Source organism: Ascidia mentula, chromosome 9 (assembly GCF_947561715.1).
Source record: "Ascidia mentula chromosome 9, kaAscMent1.1, whole genome shotgun sequence".
Taxonomy (NCBI): Eukaryota; Metazoa; Chordata; class Ascidiacea; order Phlebobranchia; family Ascidiidae; genus Ascidia; species Ascidia mentula.
In genome coordinates this window covers 13,797,628-13,810,696 of record NC_138574.1, presented here as the reverse complement: position 1 = coordinate 13,810,696, position 13,069 = coordinate 13,797,628, and the positions used below count along the sequence as shown (strand labels likewise).

Below are 13,069 nucleotides of genomic sequence, written 5' to 3'. Positions count from 1 at the left end.
GCACGAGGCTTCCTCGGTGACTAAACAACATATAGTGACGTTCGTCGTCAATCAGCAGCAATTCTTGGCGTGTTTTCAAATAGGTTTTACAATGCACGGTGGAAAAACCCTGTGCGGTAGCTTTATTAACAGTTAAATTACAAAGTCAGTGTAAACCATGCAAGCTAAGTCTACGCCGACAGAGAAAATCTGCTTGAAATATCACTCAACTTGATAAACTAAAACCGCCTAATTGTCAAACAAAAATGTTTGTTTCGTCATAACGGGTGATTTTAGTTCATCAGTAATATGAAATTTACACAGAAATCAGTAGATAGAGTAATTTACCTTTTATAAACGCAAAGGCAGGATAGTTGGTAATGGCTCGTAACGTGAGGCAACTCAAATACAAGGAACCGGTATTTGATTTCACAATTCCTGTCGCACTTCCATTACCAACGAAAGTCCCCAACAAGACTCCGTTTTTGTTGCTTCCTTGGTAAACCTATCACATAATTAAATGAACACAGAAACATATCGAACATATATAAAGTTCGTGTGAAGCGAAACATCTTGAGAAACGTTCGACTTGTGACTCGCCAGCAAATTCCTGATCCCTTTAAGAAGAAAATTGAAAAGTAATTATTGCAAATTGGATTTTGTTTCTTTTTGTATTGAATTTATTTTCCAGTTAAATGTTTGCAATGATTAGTTGAATGTTTGCAATGAGAGTAATAGAGCACGAAAATTATTATTGTTACAAAAGAATCAAAAGCTTCACTGGCATCGCGGCCTTTGCTGGATCAGCCATTTTCCCAACAAATCCGAGCGAGATCTGAAAATCAAGCTCCCGGTGATGTTTGAATTCGCGACCCTGGGCTAACCAGGCCCAACGCTCTACCAACTGAGCTTCAGGAGCTCGGCGGTTTCACGGGGTATATTGTGGTCAAGGTACACTGGTGCGCAAGCGCACAACTTGCCATGCGACCTCCACATATACGTAGAGGATGTCGCACCACCTTATTCAGCGTTGACAACGCAAAAGTGTCAATTTTGTCAACAAAAGAAGTAAGACATTTTTACCGAACAAGTATTGTTGCCGAGTGTGTAGTAATACAAGTGTATTGCAGCAGTTCCAGAACTTCCAGTACTTAACGCCCATATATAACTTTCACATGAGGAGGGGATTCTAAAATATTTTATGGTTCCACTATAAGCCGAAGGTCGACACGTGGACGATCCTCCACCTGAACAAAATATAACGAACGAAGTCTGTGAATGTTCACAAAATATTATTTCAGTGAAGTTGGATTCATCCAACGAACACAAATCATGTCAGTGCATTACTCGGTATCTATGTAGTCACCTGGCAAAACTTGAAGCCACATACAAAGTAGGAGGACGATTTGCATCTTGCGGTTTCGCATTTCTTCAAAAGAGCCTTTCGTTTAAAGCAGGAGAAACACAACTTGATGTTTTACAATTAGTTTTATTTATAGAGGTGACAGGATGGAATTGGCCGATCTGTAAAACTTCCAATTCATGCCGGGACAAAGTGAAGTTTAACAAAACAATAAAATTTCTGTTTCAAAAAGTGCGACCTATACACATAACCGACACATTCTAAAACCAGAGACTTGTCGGCATTGCAATTGGGGATTATAGAAAAATATTTTATGCGCAATCTTATGGTGCAAACAAGCAAAAAAACAAACAAATCGGATTTAAATATCTGTTTAATATTTCCTATGAAATAAAATATATTTCCATGCATTTAGGGATTAAAATATGCGAACATTTTAACTGAACAACTTATGGTTGTGCATTGGACAATTTAAAAACATCTGTGTTTTTTTTTCTTGAATTTTTATGACCAACCTGTAACCAACCTTCGCCTTGCCCATGCATCACTTACTTTATTGACTCAACTACAAATCTCGCTTTGGTGTAAAAACACCACGTTATGGCGCAAGAGAGCAGTATTCGTTACGTTGTCCTTGGCAACGACGCGTTGATATTTTAGTGCTCTTTTTTACCAAATATCGTGTTCCGAAGGCTAAAGTTATCTTGTTTTAATTTGCAGATCAAACCGAAAAATTGATCTATGTTGTTGAACCACTTCATTGTAGCAACAATTTTGCTTTAAAATAAACAGAACAAACCGATTTAAACTTCCTTTCTGCAAACAAATATCTGCTTTCTGCGCCTCACAATCTACTATTAACCTTCATCCTTGCCAAGAAATGTTAACATGCAGCTCATATCTATGCGAATAACAGATAAAGTTTTAGACATTGCTTTGTTGCAAAACAGCTTTTATGCAACCACGACCTGCAGAGTCAAACAGCTTCTGAAGTGAGCTGAAAAACTCAGACACACAGAACTTTATTTGGCGTCACAGCCACAAAAATGTAGAAAAACAAGTTTCAAGTCAGACCGCATTTCTTAGTCATTGCTGGGATTCTTGCAGCTTTTGCAGGACTTAATTTTAACTTAAACTATTTGAAAACGCTAAACACTCATTCCGTGGAAAAATTGTAAGGTTTATTTTAGGGTTTGGACCTTGGCCAAAGGATTAAAAATTATTTCCGTTGTAAAATAGTGGTTGAGGATTTGCTGGGTATCTAAATTTACGCATTTGCGTAAGTATTCAGCTGCTGAATTGCAAAAAAAACAGTTTGTTATTTTTTCTTAATTAATGAAACCTTTATTGGAGGTGTGACGTCATTACACAAACCAACAACGATGGGAAATTCTTGCTGAGTTTGCAGCAATTCAACCTCGTAAACACAGACACAAAATCGCCTGAAGAGTAGCCTCAAGCAATTAAGCTTTTTCGCAGCCTCGTTTCCAGAATACATCGACGCTAACGCAGCTTTTCAATGATTTGCAAAATTTGATGTCAACTTTTAAATTGTTTTCGTTCTGTTTCTTGTCGAAAACGTTCTTCCCCGTTTATTGTTCGGAAATTTATGCATAAAGGCAACGGTTTTAAAGCTTCTAATGTTGAAATGTAGAGTGTGGAATTATTAATAAACACATTGTGTGGTTGACGAACACCAAACAACTACAAAACCTCTTTACAGACAAGTTTATGCACTATAATCTACAAATAGTAGCAGCTACAGAGTGGAAAAATAAAACTCCAGGCAATTACCAAAGAAGGCAAAATCATAGACCATGCAAAGTTAACGTTAATGCTAACAATGATTGCCAAACTCCTTGTTTGATTTCCACTGCAGTTAAATATAATCCCAGTACAGTATGTATGAATACATTTCTGCCATTTTTATTTCGTTTTTATAGCTTACATGATATGCACGGAAATTTTTGTTAGTTATAAATGGAAGGTTTAGTTATAAATGATAGTTATAAGTGGAGTCGCATAATTCAGTTCGCTTTAAGTGTTCCGCCACTATTTCCGCATTGACGAACAATATTTGCACCTTTATGTCCGTAACCAGAACAAATTAAGTTTACAGTGGATTTCAATCTGAGGTCGGCAAACATTTCCCACCAATTATTCCATTCCCTCCACTTCAATGTTGTTTCTATGCGAATTAAGACCATTGTACACAGGTTTCTTAATTTTGAACTGTAACCTAACTTAGCACTGGGCGAGCCAGCCTACTATAATTTGTAAAGTGGCTGCGGGCTGGTTGATTTTGCTGGGCTGGCCGGATGTTGTCGCGGACTGCATGTGGCCGATCCCAGATTGAAATCAACAAAAGGGTAACGGGTATTTTTATGTACAAATACGACTACTGTGACTTTGTTAAAGTTTCAAGCAAACATGCAAACATGCAGTTAGTATTTTTGGATGTTATAGTGAGCATATTATTCGTTCTTGTTGAAACGACGTCTCAAATATCTAACGGTGAATCCCAACACAACAATGAGTAGAAGAACGATGAATCCAACTGCAATGTAAACACCTTCCAAACTCTGGAAACCTTCGCTTTGCAACGCTTCTTCTACATCTGCATGTAAAGTTAAATGTGTTTTGTATTATAAGAATTTACTCCGCACTGGCGACATTGTTATGCTCGCCGTGGTGAAAATAACAACAACACAAATAAATTGTAGGATACAGATCCTTAATTGCCGTGTACGTTTTGTATGCGTGCAATTCTACAACCTTTTATTCCAATTTGCAGTTGGTGAGCAGTTTTACAGCAAACAGATGAATAAACTAGAACAGACACGATTCAAAACTAAATGCCTACACGGATCCACCTTATTCAAATAGAATAAACTTATTACAGCCAAGAAGGCATTAAAATAGCGTAAGATTAACCAGATTACAATGGATGAACACTTTCACAACATTACAAGCTCGCACAACCCAAACATGAGACAAGTTTTCACGCATGAATGCACCAAGCAAACTCACAGAAACCACAGTCAGTTCTGTTCTTAAATAAATTGTGGAGTTGCTTTGAAAAATGTTCCAAATAATATTATGGAGTGCAAAATCGTCTCCGCGATGCAAGCGCGTATGTCAATAGTGAAAAGTGTCTTTCATTTTCGTCATAGCTATCCGGTTCCATGAGTATATAAAAAAGCTGATACAAGCCTGTGAGGGATTATGTTACCATGGTAACCCAAGAGTATTATTATAGTGACTCAAGGACGCATCTTTTGTGAAACCACAAACAATTTCAAAGTTACTATACGACTCGATTTAACAATGCAGCATAATTACCAACGCATGTTTTCTTGTTTTTGCCAAGGTAGCGACCTTCGAAGCAAAAGCAATGGACTTTCCCGTTCATGACGTTGCAAAATCTGAGCATTCCCCATTGTTCTGAACAAAACAAATACGTTTTTAAGAAGGAAACGAGATATAGAGTCAGATATCTTTCATTAAGCATAACAAGGGTGGAATAAGGACCACTTAGCAGTATGTAAACGTTTAAACCAGAGCTTGTCAATATTATTCGCGGGTGACGCACTTGGAAATATTCGTCGCATTTGCGAAAAAACAACGATAAATTAATCAAAACGACGAGTGATTTCTATGTTCATAATTGCCAGTCGGAGAACGTTGACTGTTTGTTTGCATCATTTTCTTCAGAGCGCAGCAAAGTTTGAAAACCACTGGTTCAAATTGTTGAATTCTTGTCAAAAAGATTTTTTTCTACCTTTTCACACAAGTCTTGGGTGGAAACATGGAAAGGCCCAACAGAGATAAGAGATAACATTTAAGCTTACTCGCGTGGATCTCCGTTGACGACTTTTTGTGCAATTCTAAACAACAATTTTATCGGGACTTCACCTAATGTCATTTAATACTGAGAGAAGCTAATTTCAAATCTTACCGGTTTTTGACAATCATTATTAATATTGTCACAGAGTTGCAAGTAGCAGTGAGCGTACAGGGAATGTTGGTTTACATCCTTATTCACCCACACGAATGAGCGAAATTTAAAGGTTGCGAAAGTCGGCTGGTAATTCCTCATTATCACGATTGCATCTTCCGCCTCTGCCTCGCGCACAACTTTGCAACTAAACGTAAGGAAACAAACTGAAATTTAAATACTTTTACTGAAAGCCAAAACTTTCGGGAAGAAATTCGTGCATTGGTCACAACTATTAATTATTCACTGGACACATATAAAGTATCCGGGGCAAAAGGCGACATTTTCTGAACTAGAGTCCAGACCACGAGGCAAAAAATTACGTCATCCATCAATCAGATAAGTTCCAGTTGGACAAGGGTAGATTTGTCTGGTGTTCAAGGTAAGAAAAAGTATAAACAGGAGACTGCAAGTGTCTCACCTGTCAATCTCGTAAGTTTGGGCAAATTTGCAAAAAAAACTTTGATTTGGTTGATGCGGTCAAGCTTGGCTGGATCAGACATTTTTTCCTGACAAGCCGAAGCAAGATGTGAAAAATGAAGCTCCCGGTGAGGTTTGAACTCACGAACCTGGGTTAACCAGGCCCAACGCTCTACCAACTGAGCTATGGGTGAGATAGCTCAGTGGCTTCAAGGTGTCTATTGTGGCCAAGGTACACTGGTGCGTAAGCAAACAACTTGCCTGGCAACCTTCACATATACGTAAGGGATCTTTACCACGGCATCAGATAACGCAGTAATATTTCATGCAATGTCGTGATTGCGATCATGAGGTTTGCAGGCTTGGCAGCCCAGACATCGCTGCCTAGCCCATACCTCACGATAGCGATACGTTAGATGTGATCGCCTAGCAAGGACCTGCGCAGTGGGGCGATCCTGCCAGTCATGCCATTGCATAAAATATTACTGTTGATTTGGTTGAAATATTAATGTAGGCTTTGTAATCGAGATTCGGTGTGTGAAAATAGTGCATTACTAATAATTTGTTTTTGCTTTTGATGTGAGTTTTAACGACACAAGCAAGCGCGAATTAATGGTTTTCAGCTTGGGTTTGTCTTACAGTTCCAGGGTGATTCCCACCTTTTGATTTTATCTAAAGTTTTTGCAATATGCCATATACCTAATGTAGTGCACTAGGTAAAATATACCTTGTAAAAACTTTCCATGCTTTACAGAAAAGTTCAAGAAATCTTACCTTTCTGTAATGAGACTGTAGCCTTCACTTTTAACACCGCTGCTGTTTGTGACCCAGCAACTTTTTATCTGCAATTTGGCCAAATAGTTCGGAAATAATCAATGCAGATATTTTTCAACTAAAGAAAATGTGATGAAATGCGATAAATTACCTGGAGATCTAACTCTTTGTGAGCCGATATGTTCAGCTTTCCGTAGACGTATTCGGGAACACTGACGATCGATTCTGATGTAAGAGGTGTTTGCATTTGCTCGTCACCAAACAACCCAAAGCTAATCGTGAAGTTTCCAAGTGCACGTCGTGAAGCGACAAAGCTTTCCTTTCTGCACAGAGAGTTGTAATGTTAACTTTTATTGAAATAAAAAGTGGAAACAGAGAATAAGAGGAAGGGTTCACATTTAAAAGACCCGAGGACCGTGTAACTTTTTGTTGAGCTCCTTTTCTAGCTGTATAATTTTCATCCCATCTAAAATAGAAGCTGACACAGTCGTAAACAACACAAGGTCACAGCAATGTCAAATGTGATTTCTTTGGCCGCTTGCTGGCGTTATGTAGAAGTAGGGGTTTGAGAGTAAAAACCCACTCACTTACACTAATTTGGTTAAAACAGATCCAGCGTCCACTTTAATATTTCTGTTCAACATTTCCGACTCGTTGTAGTCACAAGATATCTCCCAGTAAGGTCGGTAGGACATCCTACTCACTGCTTGGCTGTTGTACTTGAAGTTGCGAACTTTGTAAACCAATCTGAACATGCCGCTTGTTTTCTAAGAGACAAACATCAATTCTACAATTTTCCATAATTAATTCGCTATGTGTTAACGAAAATCTGTCAAGAAGAAAGTTTCTAAAGGGGAAGTTCATGTCAATTTTGTTGAACATAACCTGGGTGGGCAAAACCTGTTAGGAAAATGTAAACAGACACCTTTTTATTTGAAGAACATTCGTTGAGATTGAAATGAAAAACTGGATTATTTGCTGGAGCTTTGCAACTCTCCGGAAGAGAATTAAGGTTGGTGGTCGTTTGATTAGAAATATACAAAATATCTTCTCCGCTTGCTAGAAGTAATTTTAATCCATGAGAACTGACGCTAAAAAAGCAAGTAGAATGTTGATACCCATAATAATGTTACAATGTTACACTGTAAGTGTTTACTTTGGCCTAGGGAAAAATTGACAGAAATTTGTACCCGTGTTGTGGCAAATAAATAATTTTATTTTATTTACTTGTTTTTTTTGCAGCAAATTTTTACATAAATACCAACCTTAGCTTGACGGAGTCGGTGCATTCTATTCCATCAAACAACTTGCAGTCTGCGTAAGTGGTCTCAATTAGAAAGAGATAATTTTTTAAAGAGTAGTTTAGCGCAACTTTTTATTTTTGCATGTGAGTTAAGTCTTTAGTTTATCTACTATTACCTATTCTATGAGCGGGATTGTGTGTTTATGTTTGTTGTAGTAACAAGCTTAAAATTTTTCGTTTTCCATGGTTTAAAATTTTGCGTTAATTTGTTGACAAAGAGTTATGTATTAAACCTGAATCGATGTGAATGGTTGGAGAAGGTGATGAGGCTGAATAAGTGATTATTTGAACGTTGACTCTTCGGGCTTGAACCGTTGTGACTATTTCGTCAGTTCGAGTGGAATTTATTCTGATTCCTGGATGGGAAGGATCGTCTGATAAAATCTAAAGGAATTTCTTCTTTAAACGGTCGCTATGGAAACAACTTTGCATCTAAGCCCGTGACTTGAAATCCTCTATATTTGCCTCGTCAACTGTCATTGTAATTTTTGTATTCATTAATATTTATTTATTTGCCTGAGAAAGAGAAATTAATTCTAGACCAAATCCAAATACATTGAAATGTCAAAATACAGCCAGTGTTGTGATTTTAAATGCAACATTGACATGATCTGGCAATTTCAATGCTAATTTAGGGGTTTTATGACAAAATTCGTTGGAACTATTCATACGAACTTGCGAATATGTTGTCCCCGTAATCATTTAGTCCTGACGACACGGTAACTGTAAAGTTGCACCTCACTGGACTTGACACCGTGTAATTACAAGCAAGGTTTCCCAATAACTTTCCATTACTTGTCGGGAGAACGAGAGTTGTTGGAAGATCTTCCACGTCCAACTCCAAGTTGCACGAGGCTTCCTTGGTGACTAAACAACATATAGTGACGTTCGCCGTCAATCAGCAGCAATTCTTGGCGTGTTTTCAAATAGGTTTCACAATGCACGGTGGAAACACCCTGTGCGGTAGCTTCATTAACAGTTAAATTACAAAGTCAGTGTAAACCATGCAAGCTAAGTATACGCCGACAGAGAAAATCTGCTTGAAATATCACTCAACTTGATAAACTAAAACCGCCTAATTGTCGAACAAAAATGTTTGTTTCGTCATAACGAGTGATTTTAGTTCATCAGTAATATGAAATTTACACAGAAGTCAGTGGACAGAGTAATTTACCTTATAAACGCAAAGGCAGGATAGTTGGTAATGGCTCGTAACGTGGGGCAACTCAAATACAAGGAACCGGTATTTGATTTCACAATTCCTGTCGCACTTCCATTACCAACGAAAGTCCCCAGCAAGACTCCGTTTTTGTTGCTTCCTTGGTAAAACTATCACATAATTAAATGAACACAGAAACATATCGAACAAAAAAACGTTTGCGTGAAGCGAAACATCTTGGGAAACGTTCGACTTGTGACGCGCCAGCAAATTCTTGATCCCTTTAAGAAGAAAATTGAAAAGTAATTATTGCAAATTGGATTTTGTTTCTCTTTTTTTTTTTTTTTTTTTTTAAACAAATTTGGATAGCAAAACAAATTTTATTTTAGTGAGAAAACACGTATGATTTTGGAGCCCACACAAGCATTAACATTCCTAGTTTGGATGCCATTCCACAAAAGTGCATGCATACATTATGTTAACAAGTCAGTTCACTCGGAGAATGTCCTACAATATAACAATCCATCTGTCGGCAATAATAATCTCCCACAATTAACAAGCCAAATTAACTTGTATCGTACTGACCTGTTAACTTTCACAATGTCAAGTGGAAGGCCATTGTCATTCACTCTGTTTAGAACCCACGAACCACTGCGAGTACTTAAATATACCTAGAAAACAAAAATCTGAATGTTAAACTTTAATATTTCCTCTGTTGATTTAAGAAAACTGATGATTTTTGGCTATGGGCAAAATATATATATTCTTACAACTAGGTGTCATGGGCGATATTGCAACGACCTAGGTTAATCCTCACTTGTTAGGATAAAATAATCATTGTGCAAGATGCATACAGATGACCACTGTTTCAACAAAAAAGGTCTCACCAGTGCAACTGGTGTGACTTTTAGGCGACTTTGCTGACCAAACGGCCAAGCAAAGACTTCCACTTTGTGGTGACTATACAATCACCGGCATCCGTTGGGCACCAAACTAGGTGCAACTTTACGGAGAAAACAAGGTGGAAACACTATGGCCAAGTAAAGCTCAACCAATAGTGCCGTCAGGCCCTAAAGATTTGCATATCTTAAAATAATCATGCTTGAAAGTAAAACTATGCCCTAACATACAGATTTCTGCATACCTGGTTTGCTACTCTGCTCAGTTCAACAGAGGTGTCTCCACCAGAATTTCCGATTCCAACCACTAAAACACGTTTTTTTTCAAACCCATCATGATTTCTATAATCATGGCTGTGGATGTATCCACCTTTAAATTTCTTGAAATCTGTTAAAAAGAAATTCATTTTTTTCACAACAAAAATGTGTACTATTAGTTTTATTTCTTGTTTTGTTGTGGTCGACATTAAATATTCCAAGACCATTAACTACCTTGAAAAGATTCCAAAGGAAAGTATGGCAGAGCATGATGTCCAACAGCAACAATAACACCATCAAATGTAGATTCAGACTCATGGTCAGTTTCTATATTTTTATGCTTAACACACCTGCAAAATAGCAGAACATTATTGTCATCAAGATGATGTCATCAAGTCAGTTATGAACAGTGCAATACAAACCAGAGTTGTTATATGTCTATATAAAGGTTATCATGCCTGAGTCAGGCAGCCTGACTTAACATTGCACACACACAAAATTAAGGAGCATCTTAGCTAATACGTGACATGACATTCAAACAATGTTTTGCAACATATGTCTGAAACAACAACATATTTTTGCCTTGTGATACAATTTTTTTACTAAACATCACTGTTGAAAACAACAACATATTTTTGCATTATGGTATATACAATTTTTTCATTAAACATTTACTGTTTTTGTTGATGACAAAAATCATGTATGAAGATGCAAAAGAGCCATAGATGCAAAAGAGCCATAAAAGTCTCACCCATAGAAAACCAACTCACCATTTTCCAGTGGTTTCATAATCCTTTGCAAATTTGCAAGACAGGACTTTAGTTTGAAGTTGAATGTATTTTTCAAGACTAAACCTAAATTTTTTCATGTGTGTAATTGAAATGTTATTACAGAATACGAAAACATTACTGGCGTTGTGAAGTATTGGTACAATTCAGTTTGATATATCCTAGAAATTAAATCAATTTTTCTATGAAATTTGTCATCATATAAAAATATTTTTGAAAACATGGAAAATTTAACTTGAACGATTTTTTTTTACATTTCAAAAAGCTTTACTTACTCTTTTGCATACATTTGGAAGTATTCAATAATTTTAGTATTATGCATGAAGTTGGGAAAGTGTTTGGGAATCGGAAAGTCTGAAAAACACATCATCTCCTTGCTGGTGTTGATTATTGTTGATCTGTACACACATGCTCGATTTGTTTTTTCCTCAACATATTTCCATAAACCTGTGAAGAAAATAATGTGCTTCTATTACATTTACAATTATTGCAATATCTGTGATAATGTGGTTTCCTAGCATCGCAACCTAGCTGAATCAGCAACTTTTTCTAAGATAATGTATATTCCAGTCCACAAACGTGTGGTGCAAAAAGGAAAGAGACATGGTGTACAAATAGATTATTTTTATTTTTCTCCGTATTCTGTTGGCCAGTGTGCATTGACCAGTCTCGAATATAATCCAGTAAAAGTTATCTGATATTGCTTAGTAGCTGTAGAGGAATGTAGCCCTCGGTTAGGCATTGTTTTATTATCTGCGACAGCAAATTACTTTGGTTCGCATATATAATAATGCAACAAGCCTTGAATTGAAGTCAGCAGATTTTATTGTAAATGTAAGCATCGTCAGTTCCTGCAAAAATTACGTAGTAGTAGTAAAAAAAGCAATAAAATACGTGTACACAAAAAATACCCTTGTGACTGAGAGTCTTTTCTTAGATTAAAAATCTGCTTGTTCAGGATTATACTGATAGCAATCTTTCAGCCCAGCACAAGAGAATTTAATAGGTTATATATAATAAGGTTGGCTAATTTTTAAATCACGTTGTTGTTTTTCATCATGTTTACCTCCAATATCGTTGGACATTTCAAAACATACTGGTTCCAAATCTTCGACCAGACAGCATTTAATTGCTGTCAGTCCGCTTGCACCACCACCAATGATACAAATTCGTTTTGACATTCTTTAACTTTAACTCATATCAAGCACATTCTGCGAAGAAAACCCAAAAACTATTACAAGATCGTTGCAACACCAAATCCAAATGCATTACAACCACCTCAAAGGAAAACATGCCAAGGTAACCTTTGTGGTTTAAAACTGCAAAGTGATGTCGCTTTTCGACATTTGTTGCATGTTCATTGATTTGTAAACATTGCTACTATTTGCCAATCACGTGAACCACTCATGCGTGAAGGTTGTGCCTTCAACATAGAAATCCAATAACGATTCTGTCAAAACGAAAGCAGCAGTTCTCCAACTTTTGGTGCTGACCAATCCACTTTGATGACGTCAGAGTAGTCGTGGACCCTTTGTTTTTTGGAAAATTTTGAACCTGCTCAGATTTAAGTCTAGGATGCACGTCACAAACTTCTGAAAAGTTTTTCCGTACTTGGGACATCGTTATGATTCAAACAATTGCAATTTTGAGTTCAAAAATGCTGCCTTACTAACTCGAAATTTCAATTGACACTGGAAGGTCTACATGAGTGTAATCGTTGAGTACCAGCTCGCCGTTGTGCAAATTACAGCAACAACGCCAATAAACTGTAGTAGTGCTTTGAGAAATATTGCAAATATTACTACAGTGCTATATCGTCTCCGCGATGTAAGTGCGAATGTCAAGAGTGAAAAGTGTCTTTCTTTTTGTCATATGGCTATCTGGTTCCATGAGAAAAAACTGGCATAAGTCTGTTAGGGATCGTGTTATCATGGCAACCAACTATAATCACTCAAGGACGCGTCTTTTTGAAACCACAAACAACTACATGACACAGTACGACTGGATTTAAATGTGAAGCATAGTTACCAATGCATGTTTTTTTCGTTTTTGTCAAGGTAGCGACCTTCTACGTAATTTGTTTAGCATTCTACCACTGTGGTATGGGACACCTTTGTCCTTTATATAAA

The 13,069-nt window shown here is 37.1% G+C and overlaps 2 protein-coding genes across 2 annotated transcripts; both read right to left on the bottom strand.

Moving 5' to 3' along the window:
- Positions 1–6,368: 6,368 nt before the first annotated feature.
- Positions 6,369–7,822, bottom strand: LOC145914651 (uncharacterized). The gene is made up of 4 exons (XM_083002470.1): positions 7,799–7,822; positions 7,125–7,300; positions 6,685–6,856; positions 6,369–6,431 (listed from the first exon to the last, which is right to left on the bottom strand). The coding sequence occupies exons 1-4, from the start codon at positions 7,820–7,822 to the stop codon at positions 6,369–6,371; spliced, it is 435 nt and encodes a 144-aa protein (XP_082858596.1).
- A 266-nt stretch (positions 7,823–8,088) lies between these two features.
- LOC145914650 (flavin-containing monooxygenase 5-like) lies at positions 8,089–12,121 on the bottom strand. Its single transcript, XM_083002469.1, has 10 exons — positions 12,007–12,121; positions 11,216–11,387; positions 10,923–11,006; positions 10,387–10,502; positions 10,140–10,282; positions 9,883–10,065; positions 9,581–9,666; positions 9,011–9,276; positions 8,512–8,703; positions 8,089–8,220 (listed from the first exon to the last, which is right to left on the bottom strand). The coding sequence occupies exons 1-6, from the start codon at positions 12,119–12,121 to the stop codon at positions 9,964–9,966; spliced, it is 732 nt and encodes a 243-aa protein (XP_082858595.1). The 3' UTR covers positions 8,089–8,220; positions 8,512–8,703; positions 9,011–9,276; positions 9,581–9,666; positions 9,883–9,963.
- Positions 12,122–13,069: the final 948 nt, after the last annotated feature.

What these genes read in the sequence shown, in the direction of transcription:
- LOC145914651 (XM_083002470.1), bottom strand. Translation starts at nt 7,822, where the DNA reads ATGCACCGACTCCGTCAAGCTAAG. An exon ending in ACCGACTCCGTCAAGCTAAG is followed by an intron (nt 7,301 to 7,798) that starts GTTGGTATTTAT and finishes TTTGTCTCTTAG; the next exon opens with AAAACAAGCGGCATGTTCAG. An exon ending in TCTGTTTTAACCAAATTAGT is followed by an intron (nt 6,857 to 7,124) that starts GTAAGTGAGTGG and finishes CTCTCTGTGCAG; the next exon opens with AAAGGAAAGCTTTGTCGCTT.
- LOC145914650 (XM_083002469.1), bottom strand. Translation starts at nt 12,121, where the DNA reads ATGTCAAAACGAATTTGTATCATTGGTGGTGGTGCAAGCGGACTGACA. An exon ending in AATGTCCAACGATATTGGAG is followed by an intron (nt 11,388 to 12,006) that starts GTAAACATGATG and finishes TTTTCTTCACAG; the next exon opens with GTTTATGGAAATATGTTGAG. An exon ending in TATGAAACCACTGGAAAATG is followed by an intron (nt 10,503 to 10,922) that starts GTGAGTTGGTTT and finishes GCTATTTTGCAG; the next exon opens with GTGTGTTAAGCATAAAAATA.